The 25,429-nt window shown below is 38.5% G+C and overlaps 2 protein-coding genes across 2 annotated transcripts; one reads left to right on the top strand and one right to left on the bottom strand.

The window, feature by feature from the left end:
* Window positions 1–1,565: 1,565 nt before the first annotated feature.
* LOC128860465 (trypsin-4) lies at window positions 1,566–25,429 on the top strand. The gene is made up of 4 exons (XM_054098014.1): window positions 1,566–1,761; window positions 24,328–24,645; window positions 24,701–25,155; window positions 25,213–25,429. The coding sequence occupies exons 2-4, from the start codon at window positions 24,541–24,543 to the stop codon at window positions 25,403–25,405; spliced, it is 753 nt and encodes a 250-aa protein (XP_053953989.1). The 5' UTR covers window positions 1,566–1,761; window positions 24,328–24,540; the 3' UTR covers window positions 25,406–25,429.
* On the bottom strand, window positions 18,972–23,130 carry LOC128860464 (protein ABHD18). The gene is made up of 7 exons (XM_054098013.1): window positions 22,889–23,130; window positions 22,175–22,442; window positions 21,590–21,702; window positions 21,273–21,411; window positions 21,119–21,208; window positions 19,388–20,094; window positions 18,972–19,317 (listed from the first exon to the last, which is right to left on the bottom strand). The coding sequence occupies exons 1-7, from the start codon at window positions 22,978–22,980 to the stop codon at window positions 19,188–19,190; spliced, it is 1,539 nt and encodes a 512-aa protein (XP_053953988.1). The 5' UTR covers window positions 22,981–23,130; the 3' UTR covers window positions 18,972–19,187.

The raw sequence follows: 25,429 nt of genomic DNA, 5'->3' as shown, positions 1-25,429 counted from the left end.
TATTTTTCTTCCGTTACTGAGCTAGGGGTGGTGTATGATGAAAACAGTTTGGCTATGTTCAGAAACGCATTATAATGCGCAGTACTTGCAGTACTTGCAGCGCTGGCAGCACTGTCAATGTGACAATTCATGCAACTGATAGATTTGTTGAAAAATTGCAAATAGATTTGTTGCATTTATGAACGCGCTGTGCAGTAAAATGGATTTGTTACTAAGTTTGGTCATGGACGATGTATGTGAGGAAAAAACCGATAGTCTTTTATTAAATTTAAGAAAAAAAAACCGTGGAAAGCTTAAAAGAAGGACATATCTTGTCAAAAGTTTAATATCAGAACCGAAAATACCCAAAAATAAGTCTTTTTTTGAAACAATAAAATCGTTTCCCGAGGATATAGTTTATTCTCATGCGATGTTTCTATCTATTTTAAATCTTTATTAACTTTTTTTACTTCATCTACGACCTTAGCCCAGAGCACGCTCTTTTTCCTCCTTCCCGACGTGAACTTGTTCTCCATGCTCAGTCGGACTCTGAGCAGTAATTTTATCTCCGATGTACTAAAGTAATCACTAAAACCAAGAAAAGTATAATAAAATAAAGTTTAAATATCGTATTTTTCATCAATTTTTGTATTAAAAGCTAAAATAAAGAATTAAATACCCACTTTTCATCAGACATTGTACTAACGTATTTATTGGCAGTGTGAAAATTTATGCTGCAAATAATGCAGGACTTTTCATACAAAAATGACGTTTAAGAACGCGTTGCATTTGCAGTACTGCCATATTTGCATTTTTGAACGCACTGCTCACTCTGAAATGGTATGTTGCGCATTATAATGCATTGTTGAACATACCCTTCAATAGGTATTATCGTATATTTTTGGTCTTGCTCTTTTAGGTGAAAGATCCAAAACGTGGAATTTAGAATCATCTAAAGAAGTTTTGTAGAACATTTTATAAGGTTAATTTTTCAAGCATGCATTGAATTTTCCGCCAAGAGATAGATTCGCCCGCGGTATTTTTTACTCTTTTTGTTATTGATTCTTTTAGTGACTTCTTCGAAATAAAATCCGGCAGTGACATTCGTTTTACCCGAAATTACTTTCCTTCTACACTTTTCTATCAATTCATCATAATTCAAGTTATGTTTACATGTAATTTCTTAAAATGTTTGACTTAGACCCCTTTCATAATTAACACTAAATGAATTCCGTATAACCTTGAAATTACATCCACTATCTAAAGGCTCATTTTTGACAATATCGTGAAATTTACATTACATACATATAGTTTAAGATAATTTGGATGTGAAATAAGTGATAAACTAATTTTTTTGAAATTTTGACTTAGACCACTTTCATAATTATGGGCACATATGAATAATACACTTTGTACTCATTCGTAATTAAAAAAAAATCTAATTTGTCTGCTGCATCAACAACGACAAACAAAATTGTAACTGTAAGAAAGAAATTCGTACAGCAAAATTGTTGATACGCTCGCACTTTGAAGTAGCTAATGCGCGAAATAGCGGTAGTTTTGATTTGCGATGCTTCCAAATAATATTTGTTGGCAGACTATTCTCTGCAGACTATTTTCAATTTAAGTGATGAAACTCATTTATTCGCATCTGTTTTTACGATGTCTCGAAAATAATTGACATTAGAGCAGAGAAAAATTGTTGTACGCATGCTTAAAGATTGAAAATCATACTCAGAAATCGGGACAACCATCAGCAGGAGGAAAGCAACAGTGTAAAAGGTAATATAAAGATCCGAAAATGATCGAAAATAAACAGAGATTGGGTCGCCATAGGAAGTTCACTGAGAGAGATAAACGCTTTATCAAGAAAACAATAGAACAAAATCCTTTCGAAAGTGCTCCGAATATAGCTGCAGTATTGCAAACATTTCTAAACACAATTGTTTCACCAGATACAGTGCGAAGGTCAATTAAGAGAAATGGATATGAGGCGTGTTTTGCTAGAAAAAAGCCTTTTGTCAGTGATACTAATAGAAATAAAAGGCTTGAATTTGCCTGAACTTATCAACGGCTGCCCTAGCCGAATGGGTTGGTGCATGACTACCATTCGGAATTCAGAGAGAGATTGACTTTTCGAATCTCGGTGAAAGATCAAAATTAAGGAAAAGTTTTTGAAGTGAAAACTTCTTTAGAATCGTTGGGAGTGATTTGAGAAAAAGTGAAACGAAAAAGCGACACCAAAAAGAAGAAGAAAAAAGATATACGTATATATATGTATGTATAGAAAATGCTTCATTACCAGGTACACAGAAGGATGGCATAAGCAAATTTAAATTTGTGAATTTATATATGTATGTATATATGCGGATATATGTATATATGTTGTGTGTATGTACATATGTGCCTCGCCACAGCAAAACATACGGTAAAATTTCTAAAGAAATCCAGCGCGCATTCATAGGCACAGCATTGCATGTACAGCAGGGCGGGTCGATTTAAAAATCGCTCATTGCTCTATGAAAATCGTATTATAGGGATCAAAATAAGAAACTTTGCCGAAGGAACCATACCTCTAAAACGAATTCTGATGTCCCCCAATTTCAAAATATCACCATTTTTGGCCTTTACATGAAAAAATCAGCTAAATGGCTATGTTTTTTTCTTTATTTTTATTTATTTATAATATTATCTATTTTTTCTCTTAAGAAATTTATTTAGTCAGAACATATGTAAATGAATGAATGTGAGTTATAGAAAAGAAACTAAAAAGTTCGACCCATATTGGGGGACATCAGAAATCGTTTTAGAGGTATGGTTCCTTCGGCAAAATTTCTTATTCTGATCCCTAGAATATGATTTTCACAGAGCAATGGGCGATTTTTTTGCCTTCCCACAAATCGATCCGGCCTAATGTACAGTAACCTTGAACAGGCAGCTGCGGTTGTCGAGCATTTAGAAACATATATTTACATACATATATGGGTGCAAACATATTTACGGAGCCGCGGGCACTCGACTTGACAAAAATTGAATATTGGCAAATAATTCTACGCGAAATATTCCAATATTGACTATGTTCGAATTGTCGAGAAAATTAGCATATGGGCGGCTCGTTTTATGAATGAAAGTACTTGCTCTTAGAACTATGAGCTCGAATTTATAAATCAATTTTTTGATGATGAGTTTTTGTTGCACAGTACAATAGTTGAAACTGTTCGGCGCCGCCGCGACTGTTCAGCGCTATGGCAACTAGGATGATGGCCGCTACGCCTGCGCCTATTAATGCATTTTGTTCTTGTAGTCGCTAGGCATAGAATTTTAGCTTTGGACGACATACGCATTTACAGCAATAAAGTGAGTGGCCTGTGTGTGCGGTTGTATGTAGATGCATATGTGTATATTAATAAGCATTGTTTTGCTGGAAGTTCAGAACACAAATATGTATGTACGTACATAGGCTAGGCCATAGTATAGCATACATACATATGTATAAAAAATTCAAACCAAGCGTCCTACGAATGTTTGCGTGTATGTTAGTACGTCTGTGTATTATACGCATTACGACGCTCATAATAGCAACCGCGTGTGCTGTATTGCGTCCGTATTTTTATATTCGTAAATATTTTCATTTTTAAATATTTACCGCAATTATGCCGAAAAATAATGCAGAAAAGTGTCGTGAATTTCGACAGAAAAAAAAAAAATACCAGTCTTACGGTTAGACGCGATAGAAGTGAGACCTTCTGTAAAACAAACTGAGAGAGAATGAGATCAAAAACAAGAATTGACGCGGTATTTCAAAGATATGTTGACAATCACATTTGTTGAAATTGAAAACATTTAGGATGAGTAATAATAAAATGAAGAAAATAAAATATGAACTTTATAGCAATATTATAATGAACCTATGTATAATTATCCCGCTCCTAATGCTGCTTTCGTCTCATTCTCTCTCAGTTTGTTTTACGGAAGGTTTCACTTCTATCGCGTCTAACCGTTAGACTGGTGTTTTTTATTTTATATTTTCTAAGTTGGATTTATTTAATTTTTAATAAAATATTAAAATACTCAAAAACTTTCGTGATATTTTTTATAAAACATCACTTCGAGATAGGGTATCAAGACTTCTGCTGTACACTGTATATACATATGTATGTACATATGTATGTGTACATTTACTAGTAATGAAGGTATAACTAGTAAGATTACATTTACAATACACTAGCGACGCGGGGCATCGGTTCATATACTTTAAATATAACTGGCGCCACTCCCTTTGGTGTGTGTTTGAGCTCTCCCTACTTTTGTAGATGCGTCCTGATGTTTTTCGACAAATAGAGGGACCTACAGTTTTACGCTATCGCCGAAAGGTACATGACTTTTTATGAGGAGCTCGTTTATGACAGAAATACACTCGAAGGCTTGCCATTACCTGCCGTGGGCGACCGTTATTAGAAAAAACATTCTCTGTTATTGGTGTTTCATGCATGGAGGTTCGAACCTAAACACTTTCCAAAGGTAGTCACGCACCAACCATTCGGCTACGGCGGCCGTTATACAAACACACTTTCGTTAACTATTTTTAAGTTAACATATAAAAATCAGTAACGGAAGCTATAAAAAATATACATTTTCACAGCGCTCTTAAGAAAAAAAGGTTGGTTGGTTGGTTTAAGTGGTGATTCTTACAGAATCCAACTAGCGCTTCCGCACCTTTTTGTTGCCACATCCTCGTTACCAACTTGTTTACCAGTTATTTACGGCATGACTATATCCAGTCTGTGCGGTTCAGGAACCTTATCAGATTGTTGACATCTAAGCCAGACAGCTGTTCCAGACTCTCGAACAGCGGTTTACCCAGGATTAACATTCTGTCCTTCCATAGGGCAGGGCATTCGCAGAGGAAATGGAAGATTGTTTCCTTTTTCTCCGGTTGTTTACAACTGTGACAGTATGTGTTGTGAGGGATGCCCACTTTGGCTGCTTGTTCTCCCACAGACCAATAGCCAGTTATGACTGCCGTTAGTCTCCAGGCATCCCGTCATTTCATGTTTATCAATGTTGACGATTGCTTAGGGTTGTAACTGGGCCATAACGTTCTGCTAATTTTGCATTTTGTCTGGTCTCTCCATCTACAATCTGCGATTCGGAGGTGAATGCCGATTCTGCAAGAGCGATATTCATGACAGATCCCCTTCTTGCCAGTTCGTCCGCTTTTTCATTACCTTCGATGCTCCGATGTCCCGGGACCCAGATTAAGGTAATTTTATGGTTTTCGCTCAAGGTGGTGAGGCTATTCCTGCTTTGCCCCACTACTCTAGAGGTTGTTGTAGCTGAACCCAGTGCCTGGGTTACAGCTTGGCTATCCCAGAGAATAGCGATATTGCCCTTAAAAGAGGGATCTGCGATTAGTAGCCTACAAGCTTCCCCAATTGCCAGTACTTCCGCCTGAAAGACACTGCAAGCATTAGGGAGACGCACAGCTCTTTCAATTTTAAGTCTATGAGAATATATACCAGCTCCAACACCACAATCCATTTTACTGCCATCTGTTTAGTCAGAATCCCTTATTCCATTCTTTCCGAGATGGAAAGAGATTGACAAAATTTCGACTGAATGTCACCGTCGGGACGATGAAGTCAGTCCTCTTCGAGGTATACTGGGTTTGTCGCAATAATGGACTGGCATGGCCATGAGCTTTTTCCTTCCATCGACCCGCTTCATTTAACCTAAATGGACTCATTGTTGCCATCTTCTTGATATGTAGATCTACCGGAATAACGTGTGTCAGAGCATTCATTGCCTCCCTAGGATATTGTCTGATCGCACCGACTGTTATTGCACAGGCTGACTTTGTATTCTGCTAAGGAATTTGATGTTGTATTCTCTCTCTAGAGCTTTCCACCAAACTACCGAGCCATACGTTAAAATTGGTCGTATAACCGCCTTAACCATAATGTATACTTGGGTTGAAGACCCCATCTTCTTCCCAGCATACGTTTACAGGCATATAAAGTGATTTCTGTTTTCTTTACCCGTTCTTCAATGTTTAATTTCCAGCTAGGTTTCGAGTCCAGAATTACCCCTAAATACTTTGCACTGGGTGAAAGTGAGAGGGTTTGTCCGTTAATTCTTGGTAGAGTAAAAATTGGTACCTTACATATATCTGGTCGTAAATAGGATGAGTTCTGTTTTACGCGCGTCTAAACTTAGGCCACAGCTTGTAGCCCAAGAGTTACGCTCGCTTAGCGATCTTTGAATGATCCCACTGATCGTATTGGGGCACAGTCCTGATGCCATTAACACCACATCAGCGTACGCGACCACTTCTACCTCTCCTCCATTAAGTTTTGTTAAGATTTTACTAATAACGCATAACCAGATGAGTGGAGATACTACTCCCCCCTGTGGAGTGCCCCTGTGGACTCTTTTTGTTATGTTGATATTACCCAAATTAGCTCTAATTATCCTGGTTTCTAGCATAGAGATGATCCAATTGCTGATACAATTTTTCACCCCTAAGTCTATTAACGCCCGTTGGATAGCATCAGGGCTAACGTTATTAAATGCGCCTTCTATGTCAAGAAAAGCTGCCATAGTGTACTGTTTGCTTGCTAGAGACCCCTCTATTGTTCGGATAACCTCGTGAAGCGCTGTCTCCGTCGATTTGCCTTTGAGGTAAGCATGTTTTGCAGTCTCCAGCGAGCTTCTAATGTGTATGTCTAAAAGCCGTTTAAATGTTTTTAGAAGGAAGGACGACAAAATAATTGGCCTAAAGGCCTTCGCTGATTGAGTTTCGCATCTTTTTTTAGCCTTTGGAATAAAAATTATGACAGATAATGAATACGGCCGGCACCGTTATCGAGCTTAACAGATCCTTAATTTTTGAACCACGCAGTATTTGATTATTAAATTCGATAATACTTAAACTCTACAACGTATTCCTTCACAACATATTCGCCTATATGAATCTACTCGCTCTTGTTCAATATTCACTAATATCTAGCTTCATTAACATACAAGCAGGTCTCTGGAAGGTGCCTTCGACGATCCTCACTACCGCCATACCATTTTCTTTTCTCAGTGACTATTTCGGGACATACATTTGTTAACTTTCCGCTAATCGATTCATTTACTTTGTGCTTATCCCCGCCTTTGGGTTTTTGTGTTTTTCATTAGACACACGTGTTATAACGTTTGTATTTAATCAGAAACAAGCTCAATAATGACGCCGGGACCTCCAGATAGGTTACCGAATCGCTTTTCAGCATTAGCAGACTTCCTGGAAAATCCCACAAGGAGGAAAAAGAAACCAAACCCAAATCAAGACATTTTTCCCGAACTCCCTAAAAAGTGCCCCACAGCACATAACCCCAAATCTTCTGCCGACAATACTAAGCTTCTTTCTCAGCTGAGCCCTTTTGCCATTAAAAATTCGATCGAAACTATTTCGACGGAGATAAACTCAATCTCACAACTCCGCGACGGTAACTTTCTCGTCTTAACCCGCAACGCTCGAATCGCAGATAAGTTCCTAAAAGCTAAATCGTTTTCTAACCTATGCCCTATTAATGTTAAGTTACATGACACATTGAATTCGGTGAAAGGTGTTATCTACTCGCCTTGTCTAAAGCACGTTGCGGAAAACGAAATAATCGGTGAAATGAAAGATGAACACGATACGGGTGTCTACAAATTTACCTGCCAAATCGAGGGGGAAACTTTTTATACCGGTCAAATTGTTCCAACCTTTGATCTTTTCCAGCTTCCTGACGCCGTAGAAGTTTAATGGTACAAAGTCAAGGTTCAACCTTATATCCCAAGCCCAATGCGTTGCAGAAATTGCCAAAAGTTGGGACATACCCAAAAACGGTGCAATAGTAATTCAACATGTAATAATTGCAACCTTCCACTTCACAATCCTGACAAGTGTATCCGTACTCAATGCGCCAACTGCGCTGAAGAGCACCCATCTTCGGATAGGAACTGCACTAAATACCTATATCCCGGCGAGGAAAATCCTCAAGACTAAAACCCTAGAGAAATGCAGTGCTGGCGAAGCGCGCCGCAAATATAAAAATAGTTTACCCCTTTCCCAACGGCTTAGCTCCTATGCTAGTGTCACAAAAAATGTCTCATCCGCAGATAATATACCTTCCGGAACAAATAATAAAAACACACTGAAAGTAAAATGTTGACGGATTCTTCTACATCATCAACACAAATTAAAACCGAAAAACAAAACTCCACCAATCTTACCGTGTTACCCACCTCTAGTAGCGACTCTAACGCTGCTCCTACTATTTCTGCTAAAAATTATTCCTCCTCACAACAAAGCTCAACTTCAGATACCAATACTTTGCCATTCAAATCACCAATATTAATTTTTACTCAAAACTTACTAAAAAATAACGACTACTATCTTAAAAAACCCGTCAGTACTAGAAAAGACCTCTCAACTGATAATTGTTTCGAAGATTTATAAATATTCCAAACACCTTCCGCTTCTAAAAAGGCAACTTTATAAAAGACTGAATGATGCCAGTAAAAATTATGGAATATAAACGGTTACCATAATAATTACAATGAGCTACTACTACTAATCAAAGAAGAAGATCCCGACGTAATATGTTTTCAAGAAACCCATTTTTCAAATAATATAGATCCAAATACCATATGCTACCCAAGACAATACATTGGCTATTTCTCAAACCTACCAAATATTGTATAGGGTTTTTCAGTAAGAGCGCTTCAACTTTTGAACTTTTTTGAATAAAACACAAACGGTTTGACTTTTTTAACTAATTTTTTTTTTATTATCGAGTTTGAACATATACATTTAAGTATGAAATTCGATTTCTTTTGCATGACCAGCAATTTCGCGTTCAATATTGGCTCTGAGCTCACAAATCGTCGCCGGCTTGTTACTGTAGACCAATGACTTCACATAACCCCAAAACGGGACGGCTTGTTAAATGGACCGTAAAATGGCCGTAATGCTCTTAAAGTAGCAGCAACAGAACGATTATTTTCATAAAAAATTTGCACGATTTGCAATCGTTGCTCAAGTGTGTAGCGTTCCATGATGAAATGTATACTAATGAAGTTTACAAATGACAAGCGAAAAATAAAAAATATTGCGTCGTTCGCCCTCCCTATCGGAAAAAAGTTGAAGCGCATAAAGGGTGGTTAAATTTCAAGGGCCGATGTTGAATGTGAACCACACCTAAACGTCAAGCTTTTTCTGCATTTCATTTAACATTTTTCAATTTCAGACTAACTCAATTTGAACCATGGAAAGATACACAATCGAGCAACGCTTAAAAGTTATTCAGGCCTATTATGAAAACGGGTGTTCAAATCAAAATGCATATCGCGCAATTTTTTCATCTCAGTGGATTCGCCAATAAGCAGAATTGCCACATTTGGGCGAATGTTAATCCAAGAGTGATTGCCGAAAAACCAATACACCCACAAAGAGTGACTGTTAGGTGCGGTTTATGGGCCGGCGTCATCATTGGGCTGTATTTTTTCCAAAATGAGGCAACTTTTCATGGCCCGAATTGGAAGATATGGGTGTGGGCGATATGAGGTTTCAACAGGACGGTGCCACTTGTCACACAGGAAAAATTTGATGGCCGAATAATCTCACGTCGCGGCGATGTCAATTGGCCGCCGTTGGACTTCTTTCTTTAAGGTTATTTGAAAGAAAAGGTGTACGTCGATAAGCCAGCAACAATTCAAGAGCTAAATGATTAGATAGTTCGGCACATTAACGGCATAGAACCTCAATTATGCCTCTTCGTCATCGAAAATTTGGACCATCGGATGGGGGTGTGCCGCCGAATTGGCCGATATTTTGTTCCGTACGTAATTGAGCCATACCAATATTATCATAATAAAGAGAAATGACAATAATTTCCTAACAAAATTGTATTTTATTCAAAATCAACACCGGCCCTTGAAACTTAACCACCCTCTACAATCCAACAAACAAGGTATTGGTATAATATATTAATAAAATCCCACCTTCCACACGAATTTATCAATGTTGTTAGTTTAATATCCACTATGGTACTTAAAATAAATTTAAATCAACACATTTACCTCCTACATACATTCACGACAAAAATTTTCCGAATCCGAATTGAATCATTTAATATATTTTCCCAAATTCCTTCTCCTGTGCTGTGGACTGGTGACTTTAACTCATGGAGTTCTCTGTGGAGTGCAAAAAAGTCCAATGCAAGGGGACTGGTCTTAGAAAATTTTATTTTTCAGCATCAACTCATTTTACTAAATGACTGCTCACCTATTCATTTTTCTACACATTCTTCTTTTACTAATGTAGATCTTTCTTTCATTTCTCCCCAACTTAAGCCTCGAACTCATTGGAAATTTTTTTCCATTCTAAGAGGAAGCGATCATTTCCACATTTCTATCTCTATACAAACAAATTTAACCTTTGAAAAATTCAAGCATATTCCTAGATTTAAGACCGAACTAGCCAACTGAAACTCGAGTCAATTAGAAATTCTTGACTTAGTCGCCAATAATGAATTATCTTCACCCCTAAATATTAATAAAGAAACAGCAGTATTGACAAAAATAATGCGTTCAGCGGCCAATAAATTTATACCTCAAACCAAAAATAAATTTTCGAGATCTTTTCCCGTTTGATGGACCAAAATCCTGCAAAATCTGCGTACTCAAAAAATAGAGCACTAGAAAATTTATAAGCGTTGTATGACTGTAACCAACCTTCTTAATTATAAAAAATCAAATGCTTTATTTAAGAGGGCTGTTAAGGAATCGAAAAAACAAAGCTTTGAATCATTTACGTCAAAAATTTCCCCACTTTCAACCCCAAAAAACATTTGGTCTGATATTAGATTGTTAGCCGGAGTCAGACAAAGCCAAATTAAAACTATATATAATATCCAACAATAATGTTGTAACAGATTCCTTTGCCATGGCACGGCTGTTTGCCCAGTATTGGTCTAATTACTCCGAAGATAGTAATTTTCCACAGGAATATACAAATTAAAATTGGCTTTCTACAGCATACACTGCTGCTAATATATCACTTACCGCCAAATACTTAGAGAAAAATTTTTCTCTGTCTGAAATGGAATCTGCATTGCAGCATGCAAGAGGGAAAATGCCTGGCTTTGATAGAAGTGCCTATCCAATGCTTTCTAATTTGCCAGAAATAGCCAAACAAAGACTGCTAAAACTTTACAATAGTATTTACAATGTATCTGTATTCCCGCACGTATGGAGGTTTGCCATTATTATTCCGATAGCTAAACCCAAAAAATCACCCCACTTCGTATAGACCAATTTCTCTACTAAGTTGTTTGAGTAAAATATTGGAGAAAATGGTGGCTGTGAGATTAATAAGGTTCATAACAAAAAATGGCTTTATCAGCCTTTAAACGAAATCATAGTATAATGGATTGTTTGATACAAATTCAACACTTTGTTTCTGATTCATTAAGTACGAAACGTCATGTTACCATTCTAGCAACTGATTTTGAAAAGGCATTTGACCGTGCGGGAATACATGCTGTACTGAGGCAGCTTGCTACATGGAAGATTGGTCAAAAAGCCTTTACATTTGTAAAAATGTTATCCGAATCCTTTTGCCTTTTTAATGGTATTCCGCAGGCGTATCCCCTATCCGTAATAGCATTTGAAAAGTTAAATGAAATACATATGTATGTATGAATATCAAAAATGTTAAATTAACTATGTACGCTGATGACGCAATAATTTATACTCATATTGAGGATCCCCATATTGTGAAAAACACCTTTTGTCAAATTCTCAACAAATTTAAAAAATGAGGACTACAATCTGCTGCAGTATTATCTATCCATGTAAAATATCTATCTAAATGTAAAATACTACACATATGTAAAAAGAAGAAATGTAACTTTCCTCAAATAATTTTTGATAATAATATTATAGAAAGGGTAAATTGTTTAAACATTTTAGGTGTTTACTTTGATAAAAACTTCACATTTCGGGATCAATGTATTAATTTAAGAAGGCAGCTTTTGTCAAGATTAAATATAATTAAGTATCTCTCATGTGTGCATTCTTTTATTCATACCAACACGCTAGTTAATGTTACAAGAGCCTTAATTCTCTCCATAATTGATTACGCCCTGCCCGTTTTTGGTTGGTGTGCAAACTCCAATATTAAACTACTGGAAGCTCCATATCATGCAGCAGTGCGTCGCCGCATTAATGCGTTTCCAACATCTCCAACATTATGCATCTCTGGGTGAAAGCAGATTCCCTGCAATAAATATACTATGCAGCTCATTCCAAAATTATTTAACTCAACCAACAGGAATATTCACAAAAACCTGGTTGCAGCCTCTCGTCACAAACGTTCTTTTAAACTCAACTCCACTCTGCGACGATGTGTTGCATACGCAAAATATCTTGGAATTTTTCCTCTTAAAAGTAGTCCTTCAATTAATAACCTGAACATGGTTGCTGAATGATAATACTATCGACACATCTCTGCACAACTTAAAAAAGTCAAATACTAGTATACTGGTATACCAGCAAAGATTTTTGGAGCTCATAAATAAATACAAATCCCTTAATTACACAGCAATATACACAGACGGCTCAAAACGAAATAATAAATCACTTGCAGTCGTTACTGAGCATGGAAAAACAATATCCGGCCGAATTCTACCAGGTTACTCGTCTGTGTTTAGTGCTGAAACATTCGCAATTTACAAAGCTATTGAATATGCTATTAAAAACAAAGGGAGGTTTATCGTTTGTTCTGATAGCCTCTCCTGCTTGAAAGCAGTCAGAAACCTTTACAATTTCACCACAGCAGTTTCTCAAACACGTGACATGTGCATCAAATACAGAAATAAAATTAAATTGCTCTGGGTGCCTGGTCACTCTGGTATAACTGGAAATGAGTTTGCCGATCATACTGCAAGTTATTTTGAAGCAGCACCGACCTTCCAGTTTGCATCTTTAGATAAAAAAGACCTAAAGAAACACATAGAGCTCCATATAAATTCAAAATGGGACATAGAGTGGCGCAGTTTCTTTCACAAATATAAAAGTACCAACCCAGATCGAAGTAAGGTAGTTTAGTAATACCACCCGTCACCAATCAACAATTTTTACCCGCCTGAGGATTGGCCACACCAACGTAACGCATCAGCAATTGCTGACTGGAAGTTCTCCAGCTTCCTGTCCTTTCTGCTCCAGATTAGCATCAGCGGAGCATTTCCTCAATGAATGCTTAATTTGGCTCGGCGAACCCAGCGTCTACTCTAAAATATGTAACATCCCGAAACATTTTAAGCATATATAATTTCATCCAAGAAAGCAGTTTAAGTATATAAAATTTTGTAATAATGTATGTAACGTATAATTTTAGTTCTAATTATCTTTATATTTCACGTACTTCATATGTATCTATGTACTACTTAACATTAAACTAAAGAGTCGATGGGCTAAGCTGCTTGTACTCTATTTCTTTAGATATTAAGCACTGTATTTAATACTATGTTTAATAAATAATAATAATAACAAGTGCTTCGTTATTCAATGCAGCTTTACACTACGTACCAATCGCTCCCAACATTCTCCGGCGTGTGGGTTTAATTGACAGTTAAACACTCATTCCATCCGGTGGTTCGCTAGTAGTTCGGCGATTTTGCCTTCTTTCAAACTTTTGAGTTAACGCTGCATTTTCCAATCCGACCTAATCCGCACCCGCGTTGTCTTATTCATGATATATCCGGTTTCGCTCGTTCTCTTCGGTATGCTAGGCACTCTTTGGCTACTTTTCGTATTTCCTGGCATACATATATGATGCATCCAATGTTTGCGTCGTATCTCTACTACAATGGTGGTCTCGTTCTGGTGCTTCCTTATATAGTGGTACAAATCTACACGATTTGCTGCATGTTAAGAATTACTAGTAACTGCGCATCTTTGAGCTCCTGTTGTTGTTAACAGCATAGGTAGCCCTGTCAGTGTAGGCATATCATTGGTCGTCTTCGTCTAGCTCATCTAGGGGTAGGCCCAGGAAACATGCTGTTTCGACAGGTTGGGTCCAGAGGGAGAGGGGGGTTAGATGAGTCGGTTTAAGGGGGCATGTGAAGAGGTGGTTAGTGTCGTGCGGGGTACCTTCACATGCCGGACATGTGTTTGGTATGTCGGGGTCGATTCTGGATATGTACGAGTTCAACCTGCTACAGTATCCAGGACGTAGTTGTGCCAGTGTTACACGAGTCTCACGGGGAAGCTGGAACTCTTCGTCTGCAATAGGTGGTGGTTGGACTCCGATTACGGCATTCACAGGACGGGAGTTCAAGAAGGTGGTAACGGTCTCCCGGTGAATGTCGTTTATTGACTGTCTAAATACTGTCCGGTCCAGTAGGTTACGGTCAGTTTTGTCCTGGATTTCGTCAGCGTAGTCTAGGAGGTGTCTCCTGACGTGCCTAGGAGGCGGCTCGGGCTCAAGCAGGTGTCTGCAGGGATGCGACCTGCGGTAACATCCGAGCAGGAACTGCTTGCTGAGCAGTTTGTTGTGCTCCACAACTGGGAGCATTTGTGCCTCGTTATGAAGGTGTTGGATGGGTGACATCAGGAGGCACCCGGTCGCTGTCCGAATGGCGGTATTTTGACAAGTCTGTAGCTTTGTCCACTGCGAATCACTAGTTCCAGGCGACCAGACAGGCGCAGCATAGTTAAGAACCGGCCGGCCAATTGCCTTAAATGTCGATAGCAACAGTTCTTTGTCTTTGCCCCAAGTGCTGCCGGCCAGCGATTTGAGGACCTTGTTGCGATTTTGGACTTTTGTGGCAATTGCGGTTGTATGCGCAGAGAAGGAGAGCAAGCTGTCAAAGGTTACACCCAAAATTTTGGGGTTATTTACCGTCGGAATTGGTGTATCATCGACTTTTCCCTTAAGGGACAGCTTGACCTCCTTTGTCCAGGTTGTAAAGAGGGTCGCCGTGGACTTGGTGGGGGAAAGTTGGAGATTCCTCGCAGTGAAAAAGCGAGAAAGTTCGGTGAGGTAGTTGTTCACTTTGGAACACAGGCCATCGATGTCATTGCCCGACGCCATTATCGTGCAGTCGTCAGCGTATGAGATCAGGGAAACTCCCGCTGGTGGTTGGGGGAGCTTCGAGATGTAGAAATTGAACAGCAAGGGAGAAAGGACACCACCCTGCGGTACACCTTGCTTAATCTTTCTCTGCTTTGAAGTTTGATCTCGAAATATCACTGACGAGTGCCGACCGCTCAGATAGTTCGCGGACCACCTCTTCAGCCTTGGCGGGAGTGTCGACTGATAAATGTCATCTAGTAGCGTGGAATGGCTGACTGTATCGAAAGCCTTTTTCAAGTCCAACGTTACTAGGACAGTCCTCGCGCAGGGCGATTTTGGTTAAGCTCGCGATTTATCTGGGCGTTTATGGCGGTGAGTGCGGTGGTGGTGCTGTGCACTAGTCGGAAACCGTGCTGATGTGGGGCTGGGGCCAGGTGTTTCGTGTAGAGTGGGAGTAGGGGGGCTTCAAGTGTCTTCACTACTGGGGAAAGGAGAGTTATCGGCCGATAAGACTCCCCTAGGTGGTTGGCGTGGTTCCCAGGTTTCAGTAGTGGGACCACTCTCCCTGCTTCCCACTTGTCATGGATGATGAGAGTGGCCAGGGACAGATTGAAAACCCTTGTGAGGAATCCTACTCCCAGGGGTCCCAGGTGCTTCAGCATCAGCGCGTTTAAACCGTCAGGGCCAATGGCTTTCGATGATTTCGACTTGTTGATGGCCCCCTGAACTTCATCACCGGAGAAAGTAAGTGGCGCACTGTCGTTCGTCAGTTTGTGTAGTCTTCTGGTAGTACGATGTTTGGTTCTGTCGCCCGGAGGATGCAGTATGAAAAGCCGGCTAAAATAGCTCGTGCATCTCTTCGGGTCCGACGAAGTGCAACCGTTGAAGGTGATAGCCACCTTGTCGTTGTGCTTCGTCGGGTTTGAAAGTCAACTAACGGTGGATCAGAGCTTACTCACCCCAGAGGTGAGGTTGCAGGTCTTCAGGTGCTCAACCCATTTAGACCGCTTATGCTGATTTACCAGTTGCCGGATCTCCAAATTGAGATCCCTTATGCGGGGATCCCCGGGATCGGCCTGGCGTAGGTGGTCACGCTCGTTTGCTAAACTGGCTGCTTCGGCTGGGAAATAAGGACGAATGTCCTTATAGCTTCCAGCAGGAATGAAGCGAGCCGCAGCAGCTGTGAGCACCTTGCGGAATGCGCGCTCGCCTACGCGGACATCAGTGGGGATGGGAAGAGCGGCGAAGGTGTCCTCGGTGAATTCCGTGAAGCCGGCCCAATTAGCTTTTTTAAAGTTAAAATAGGACCGGTGATTCGCGGAAACAAAGTCGGCAGGTCTCTCAATCGAGACGATAATGGGCAAGTGGTCTGATGCAAGCGATAGCATAGGTCGCCACGTTATGCTATTTATCAGACCCGCGCTAGCAATTGTTAGGTCAGGCGAGCTGCTGCAATTGCCCACTACACTGGTGGGGGCGTCGTCGTTCACTGTGCTGAATGTCGAATCGTCTATCTGCTCTGCCAGTTGCTGTCCCCTACGATCATTTGGCAGGCTTGAATGCCAAAGATCGTGATGCGCATTGAAGTCACCTACAACCAATCGGTTTTCACCTCTGATGAGCGCACCTATATCAGGGTGATATCCTGCCGGGCAGCAGGTGACAGGGGGTATATATGTGTTAAGTATTTCGAGCTCGGAATCGCCTGACCGGACAGCTATGCCTTGACATTCTAAGGTGCTGTCCCTGCGGTCGATTCCTTCATCGATAAGACGATACTGCACAGTGTGGTGGCCACCATCATTGTCTCGCTCGCGATCATGTCTGTGCACGTTATAGCCATCCCTGGTGATCAGAGATGACTTAGCGTGCAGCTTTGTTTCTTGGACCGCAGCTATTTTAATACTGTGCCGGCTCATAAAGTCAACTATCTCGTCGACCTTACTCGTAAGTCCGTTGCAGAAGCTTGAAGCTTCTCAGTGAGGTCTGTGTGATTCGGGGGGTGAGGGACGCGTGGGGTTATCGACGTTGGACCTGCTGCGCAATCCACTGTGGTTGTTGCGGTTGTTGATGGTGGTGGGCGGCCGCGCTTCCGCGGGCGGTAGTGGGTGCAGAGCTCTGCAGCAGGGGGCAACGTAGGCAGTTGTCCACTCACGGGTGGTGCGCAGGCCGGAACATCTCCGAAAATGGCACCAGCCATTGGAAGAATTGCACTGGACTGATACCAGATTCCGAGGTATTACGGCCTGACACACGGAACAGACTGTGCGGGGGACCAGGAGCTGCTGGTTTGTCCCCGCACTGGGGTTGGAGCAGGAAGGAAGGGGAGTTGTGTTGCTCCGATAGGCTCCTCACCGTGGAGGTGTGGGTAGTGGTGGCGGTTGGTAGTGCCGGCCTATCAGGGGGTGTATTAGCCGTGGAGGCATCAGTGTGGACCACTCCCTATGTGACTTAAGACCCGAGCAGGTCTTAAGGTGGCTCCACCCGTTGCACTTGTTACACCTAACCGAGGTGGAGTTCGGGTGAAGCCGTTTGTGGCAGACGAAGCAGTAGAATACTTCTGGCCCAGGGTTGGATTCGATTCCAGCCCTGAGGAGAAGTATTTGGAGCAGGATTGCTGCGAGAGTTTGCTCCTGTGACGTAAGGGGTGGGATGGTATGAGTTTCACTAGACAGGGCTAGTATACTGGGGCGGCAGCCCTTGGTCGGGAAAAACCCGAGTCATTCCGGTACGTAGAACCGGCTGCCATGGGGAACGATCTTTGAGCTCCTCAATGATGAGGGTTTCTATTGACTATTTTATAGCGATTCGGAGCAGTTATTCCCGAACCTTCCAATGTGGGCAACTACTCGTATCAACCGCAAGAAGTTTGAATACTTGAGCAAAAGGTTATCATTTATTCTAGAAAAAAAAGCTGAGTAAGTGCAAGTATTTTCTACAGTGCTAGTTCTGAGCCAGAAAAATTCATCATCTTTCAAGAAATATGGACTACCAATCAAAGATCGATTGCACGCATTACTTCGAAGTCTGGTGCCGAAGTTCTCAGGACTTTAAGCTCCTGGAATCAATCTCCACTTGATTGGGTTTGTCCCGGATCTCATTCACCATGTGAGCAACGTAAGGTTTGAATTATGGTCTGAAGCGGCCCAAGGGTTAACAGTCTTCGAATCCGCACAAATGGCTAGTACATCAGCTTGCGAATCGAGCTTCGGAATCGTTGTGCCTTTGAGGGGTAAGCATCTTGTTTTTCCTGTCAAAATAAACTCTGACTACCCAGAGATATTTCGACGTTGGTTACGGCATCTGGTCTCTTTTATGATTACCCTCCTTTTGTTGGAATCGAGGATCATATAGCAGTTCATGCAATTTTTTGTCACACCCTATTTGTGGTGTGCGTCTTGATGTTGTTTCACTAATGGAGGGACCTACAGTTTCAACCCGAGTCCGAACGACTGTTATTTTTATAAGGAGCTTTTTCATGGCAGAAATACACTCGGAGGTTTGCCATTGCCTGCCGAGGGACGACCGCTATTAGAAAAATGTTTTTCTTAATTTTGGTGTTTCACCAAGATTCGAACCAACGTTCTCTCTGTGAATTCCGAATGGTAATCACGCACCAACCCATTCGGTTACGGCGGCCGCCCTATTAATTAATGTGGAAAATATCTGAAATTTCGAAGTGGCGAAGAAGAATTGATTGATATATGCTTTAACACATATGCCAAATTTTGCAAATACAGCTATACACATCTATACATACACATTAACATCATTAACTTTAAAAGTTCAATTGATACCGCTGAATGATCCATTTAGTTCCCTCTGTAAAAAGTAAACTGAAGAGATAACCGTCATATTGAAAAATTAGATTTTTACATCAAAATATACGCTGAATGCAAAAGAACACAAACAGTTAACTATGTATATATTAAAGTATAAAACTTTTGACAACTTTTTACATACTTCGGCCAAAGCGCTCACACGGCAAAATTTCTTTTACGTATGTAATATAATTCAAAATAACAGACATAAAAAACTACTTAACATTATATTTGCGCTTTTGTAAATTAGTTAAAAATTTGTATATATAATAAAAATATTAAATAGAATTTGTATATTTATTAACAAGCTCTTTATATGTTAACGTTGTTTTCAGATTTTCACCTATGCTTTCTTGGTCCATAATGTAAACTTTCTTTGCTCTCTCAAAAGCCTCAATTATACAGCATCTAAATTTGTCATAAGAAAAATTGCAGATGTAAAATTTTAACTTTCTTTTTTAAGATGAGTGTAAGGTACCTAAATAGTTTCTGGTGCAAAACATAGGCACTCACGTGACCAGCATCAAGATATCGCACTTCAACTCCCGGCCAAATTTCCTCAAGACTTGAGCAACCATCGCGTGGCACATAAGCATCGTCCTTAGCACATACTGCTATTATCAACGACGTGTCGAATGGAACCGAGAAATTTCTGAGATGTGTGCACTCGTCCATCATGCCACGCATAAATTGCAGCGCCTCGCGTTCCCACCAATTCGTTTTGGTTATATCCATCCGTTTATTATTACTTTGCGTTGCCATTGGTAGAATAAACTTCATAAGTTTCGTTAAAGCTGATTGCTTTTTCTGTTCTTGGATTTCAGTTGTCAGCGCCTTTTTTGACTTTTCAATGCTCGTGAATTGAAAGCTACCTTTATTGCTGATAACATCTTTTGTCAAGTTTGAATTTAAAAAAATTGAGCTACTGGATTCTAACTTATTTTTATGATTGTTGATTTCTATGTATTTATTGTCAATTTTATCAGAAACTTGAACGTGTCTCGTATCACTTATATCGTTTTTTAGTGCTTCCAAAGACTGGTTAAAGTTTTTTATAAATTTTTGTCCGGCCGAAAAAGCATCATCTACCACAGTTACCATCTTCGACAAGCGTTCACTGTATTCACCATCCGAATGGTATTGAGTTTCAAGCATATCCCAATTAATAGATTGACTCATTACACCCTTGCAAAAGAAAACAAAGAAATGTTATAAATAATAAAATGTATATTCATGATTATACAATATTGCAATACGGAAGTTAAATAATCAAGTTTATAAATATAAATACCGTTAACCAGTTAATTACTGAATGAATATAATATATATATACGCATAATTTTTCGATAAATTTTCTTTAGAATGAGTAAACCTTGCCCTTAAAGACGAACTGCGAGTATTTTTTAATGGCAGGAGTAAACCTTGCAATTAAGCATGGACCATGACTTTATTTAAATGATTTCCACGGCTGGCTTTACAATAGCCGTATATTTTCGTAAGTTTCAACATAAACACAATTCATACAAGTTGCTGGTTAAAAATGAGCTGATCAGTTTGTCAGAATTTCAATCAGACAGATCACTATGACACACAAACTACCAAAATGAAAGAAAAATTAACAAATCAACTGTTCTAACTAAATTATATATATTCCTATTTTTCCAATGAAAACTACACACTACATCAAATTTATCCTTAGCGGCGCCCCACACCACAAAAAATATTGGCATCACGGTCTTGACTGATTATTAGATTTTCAAAGAAGACCGAACGTTTTTAATAGGGGTCTTCACACCGACCTTGTCAGTTTGTTACTTCGCGGGGTTGCGTTATTTTGTTTTTGTAAATACAACGAAAGCACTACGGTGGTGAGCTTGGCAATTTGATCCGTAGTTGGCAAAAAAAAATTGATAGAAAAATAGATAATTGGCATTTAATGCTCAATCGCGAAATTTAAGTTTAAATTATCAACATTTGAAAAAAAAAAAAACAAATGAACCTAAAAAGGACTAAGTTATTTTTATGGTCAAAAATTTGATATTTCAACGATATTGTGCCAGTGAATGAAACGATTCGTAGATTTAGCTAGCGCGAACGACGATTACCAAACTAGCAGAAATAAGTCAAAAAGGTTTCTCACAGCAAAACAATTTGCCGAACTGCCAACCAACAAACCGCCATTACTTCCTATTTTAGAAAATATACATACTGTGGTAAATACGGGGGCAGCAGTAGACCATGAAAGACATGGTACCAGCACAAGAGGTTTTGGCCAATTCGATGCTGCCAAAGACGCCATCTAAAATGAAACAAACCGCGTGAGAATTTAAATCAAAGCTTAGTTTAAAAATCTATCAAATTACATGCCCTCCCATCGACAATCCAGTTATGCCTAATGGTCCCAGTCCATTCCTTTCACACCAATGTAGGAGAACTAAACATTCGAGTATGAGGCAACCACCCATTACAAATATGTCAGAGACATTTTGTAAATTGGAGCGCCTAAAAAGATACAATACATGTAGGTACATATCATTGTATATACATATAACACACATATAAGTAAAAAAAAAATATATTCTAACTTGGCAATTATGAAATTAACATTTACGACTGCTACTCAGAGTAGGATCAAAAACGAATTGATACGTTAACAACGAATTATGTATATGTTAATTACACTTGGTGATCTGGTTTCCTTAGTCCATAAAATGGATTTTCTAATATTATAGCTCCAATGTTCGCTTCTTTGAGCAAAGGTTTTGCAATAAAATTTCTTCTTCGCCAAAAAAACTGTAAAAATAGAAGCAAAATATGTGAGTATTTAAAAAAATATATGTTTTATCATGATTGTAATGTCAACGTTTATTGATAATTATAGGTTAGTACATATGTACATACATACATAAAGATTAATCTAAAACTTTATAAACTGTTTTGAGACTAGTCAGTTTTTTTTTGCAAATTTTATTTATTTCACATTTCTCACACATGAATATTTCGGGTCATTCAGACTAGCCAGATATTCCAAACAGAAAAATACTGCAGCTTTACTTAATGACATTTCTTATCACATGGACGAAACGAAGTAAATCCTATGGATTTATTCATTTACTAAATCATTCCCATTTCATCTACGGGTATATATAGTTTCCAGTACAGTAGTTACTAAGGACAGCATTAACCATTCTCAAGTAGTGTACGGAAAATGGTAATTAACTTTACTAAAAATAATTGTTTTATTAGTCCCTAATAAGATACATACGTGATCTCCAGTTCCAGCTAAGTGGATACATATTGGTTTGAATCGTTCATCGTTCCATTTTTTTGGCAATATCACTTGGAAATGAGCTTCCTGAGCGGCTTTTGGTACTACACCAGGTAAATGTAGTTCAAAAGGCGTCATAAATTTTCCCTCCAAAATGGAACAATCTGAATATTTTTCATTTTTAACAATTTCTATCGGATAATCTTGAGGTATTAATTTATAGCATGACTCTCGCCGAGATATAATTTTACGGAACTCGAATAACCTAAAATTATAAATGAGAAATTAAAAACCAATACAAATCTTTGATGCATTAGTTATATATAAAATATATTTAAATATATGTAAAACTCTTTCCTGTCCCTTGTTTTTATTTGCGAATGCTTTTGACGGTATTGCCGTTAAAAAGGTTACCAAATAAAATCTAGAATACGCATATTTGATGGAATTCATTCAATTTTCAATAAAACTTATTTTCGGAGAGCGGGCATTAGGTTAAAGAAAATGATCTACTTATGTACGGAAGTCAAACATAAGATTCTGCCATAGATAACCTTCTGCGCCCGAATAACTATGAATATCTGCTAATTGTTTTGACTTCTCCAATTTGAATGTTTGAGTTGTATCACATACATAACATGTGTATATACACTACTTATACCAGAAGTAAATGTATTTATGGTTCTTCTTACATAAAGATGCACATCTTACCGCTGTAAATTTTCTGGTGTCCCCCAACCTTTTTCAAAAAACCGCGTAATCAGCAAACGCCGGTAAATGCTGTCTAGTTTGCTCGGTGGCATCTTTAAGCCCGTAAAAAAATTTGCAAAAATTTCTGCCAAAGACTTTTTATCACATTATAAAAAATTTTAACCAATTAATTTACTAGAAAAAAATCAGAGCTCTCTGCTTGAAATAGGAAGAGAGAAAACGTCACAGAGTGACATATCAAATGGTAAACAGAAAGAAGAAAGAATGGCAGCATAAAAAATTGCGCAATTCTATCGTGAGCAAGAGGGGACAAAAGCACGTAAACAAATGCTAATCTTAACCTTTGTACATTCGCAAATAAACATACGGATCTTCTAGACATACATTTTTATTGGAATTTATCCAACAATTTAAAATTATAATTTTAGTTTGGGGTAAAAAAAGTTCATTATTTTTGCGTAAAATTTTCACACTAATGGTTTAAACTGCTTTATGGTCGATCTTTAGCTCCTGGGCGATGCTACGACTACTAGAATGCCGGTAAACTTCGATTATTCTGTGACTTTATCGAAAATTTCTTTAACACCAAAAATACCTGAAAGGAATCGACGAAATCAAAACTACACGTAATTAGCTATTAAAGTATCATATTATTATTAAAGTATTAGCTACTACAGTACTTTATCAAATAAAAACCGTAAAATGGTGCAAATTTTCTCTTTGTAGAAATGCCACCTTGATAACGAGCATAAACTTTAAATTGTTTGAACCATACTTTACGAAATATCGACCACTCAGCCATCTATCGAGAAAATAATGGCTTTTTCCCCCCCAAACTAATATATACTTATATATATAAGGAAAAATCAATTATTTCCCTTTTTAACCAAATGGTTTTTGTGTGTTGCGATAAGCTCTTAGACTTCTTTATATGATCTTTGATTGCAGCTTCTAGTAAGAATGTATAAAATTGTAATATTAGCGATTACGAAAAAGTGTTTCTTGTTATGAAGTAGAAAAATATGTCATATAAAATATGAAATGGAACAGCTGATTAGTTTTTTCTTCGCGATGTGGTGGTGGGAAAGTCAATGTGATCTGTTTCTTTTAACCATAGATCTATGCTTTTGACATTGTTTTGTTTGTTTGTTTACATACTGATTGAAATTGTCCGTTTAAACTACTAATTTGCAAGTAAATTTAAAAGGCTATAACTTTGCATGGATTCCTTTTGATTATGGACATATAATTGCTTGATGAAATTTTGTTTTTATTTTCCATACATAACATTAAATTTGCTTAAATTATACTAATTCTCAAATTTCGCATCTTTAATTATATGAAAAAACTTAAATTTGATGCAAAACACAAGAAATAATGTTAACCCGTAAATTTGAACAAATGAATAGTTTAAAAGCGAATATTTTCTTTCTCTGCAGATTTTCTTCTTGTCTTATCAGACCCGGAGATGTCTTCATTATGAAAATGATGAATCATATCTTTATAATTATTATTATCAATTCTCACAAAACAATCTAAAGAACATGCAATCATTGATAACTTTGATTTCAATGTGCGAGCTATTTCCATTGAATACATTACTATACTTTAAAAGAGTTCTCTAAAGTGAGAAGCTTGTTACATTAGAGGAAATGTTGTCGATTCTGGTTTTAATAGGCGCCATATTTACACATTCAGATGCACTAAGACGTATTGTCAATGGTAGAGAAGGACATATTCAAGATTTCCCATATCAAGTAAGAAATAGGAAAAGTATTTAAAATTTGTATTAAAAACATCCTTGGAATCTAGGTTTCATTACGACGATATTCAGTTCATGTTTGTGGTGGATCGGTAATAGATGCTCAATGGGTAATTACTGCAGCTCATTGTATTGAAACTTTTGAAAAACAGCCAAGAGTATTTTCTTTGCGCATCGGTAGTTCAAATCGTGGACGAGGAGGTGAAGTTGTTTCGGTGTATAAGATATATAAACATCCCTTATATATTAGTGAAACGATGAATTTTGATGTTGCGCTGCTTCGAACACAGAAAAATAGATTACGAGGAGAGTTTGTGCGTCCAATTAAAATACCCTTAGAAGATACAGCTATCACTGATAATATGGAAGCAATCGTGAGTGGCTGGGGACATATGAGCTCGTCAGACCACGTTTTATCAATACTCTTGAAGTATACGACCGTTAGAATTGTGAATCAACAAAAGTGTATTGAATCGATGAAAGCACAAGGCGCTGTTACCGAAGCGTAGGTTTCATATATTTAAAAACTTTTCCGGTATATATACATGTGAATATTTTTTAGAATGTTCTGTGCTGCTGCACGAAACACGGATGCATGTCAGGGCGATAGCGGTGGGCCAATAATAAGTAGCAATGAGCTAATTGGAGTCGTGAGCTGGGGAGTCGGTTGTGCAGATCCTCATTATCCAGGCATTTATACACGTTTATCTTATCCTGTTACACGCTCTTGGATTAAGCTCATGTCAGGACTATGATGTATTTAAAGTGGTAACAATGAA

Source organism: Anastrepha ludens, chromosome 4 (assembly GCF_028408465.1).
Source record: "Anastrepha ludens isolate Willacy chromosome 4, idAnaLude1.1, whole genome shotgun sequence".
NCBI classification, from domain to species: Eukaryota; Metazoa; Arthropoda; class Insecta; order Diptera; family Tephritidae; genus Anastrepha; species Anastrepha ludens.
This window is presented reverse-complemented; position numbering and strand designations above follow the sequence as displayed.

Coding starts and splice junctions, on each gene's coding strand:
- LOC128860464 (XM_054098013.1), bottom strand. CDS start 22,980: ATGCCACCGAGCAAACTAGACAGCATTTACCGGCGTTTGCTGATTACG. Junction 21,703..22,174: donor TAGCTGGAACTGGAGATCAC/GTATGTATCTTA, acceptor CTATTTTTACAG/TTTTTTTGGCGAAGAAGAAA. Junction 21,209..21,272: donor GATTGTCGATGGGAGGGCAT/GTAATTTGATAG, acceptor GTTTCATTTTAG/ATGGCGTCTTTGGCAGCATC.
- LOC128860465 (XM_054098014.1), top strand. CDS start 24,541: ATGTTGTCGATTCTGGTTTTAATAGGCGCCATATTTACACATTCAGAT. Junction 24,646..24,700: donor TTCAAGATTTCCCATATCAA/GTAAGAAATAGG, acceptor CTTGGAATCTAG/GTTTCATTACGACGATATTC. Junction 25,156..25,212: donor CAAGGCGCTGTTACCGAAGC/GTAGGTTTCATA, acceptor AATATTTTTTAG/AATGTTCTGTGCTGCTGCAC.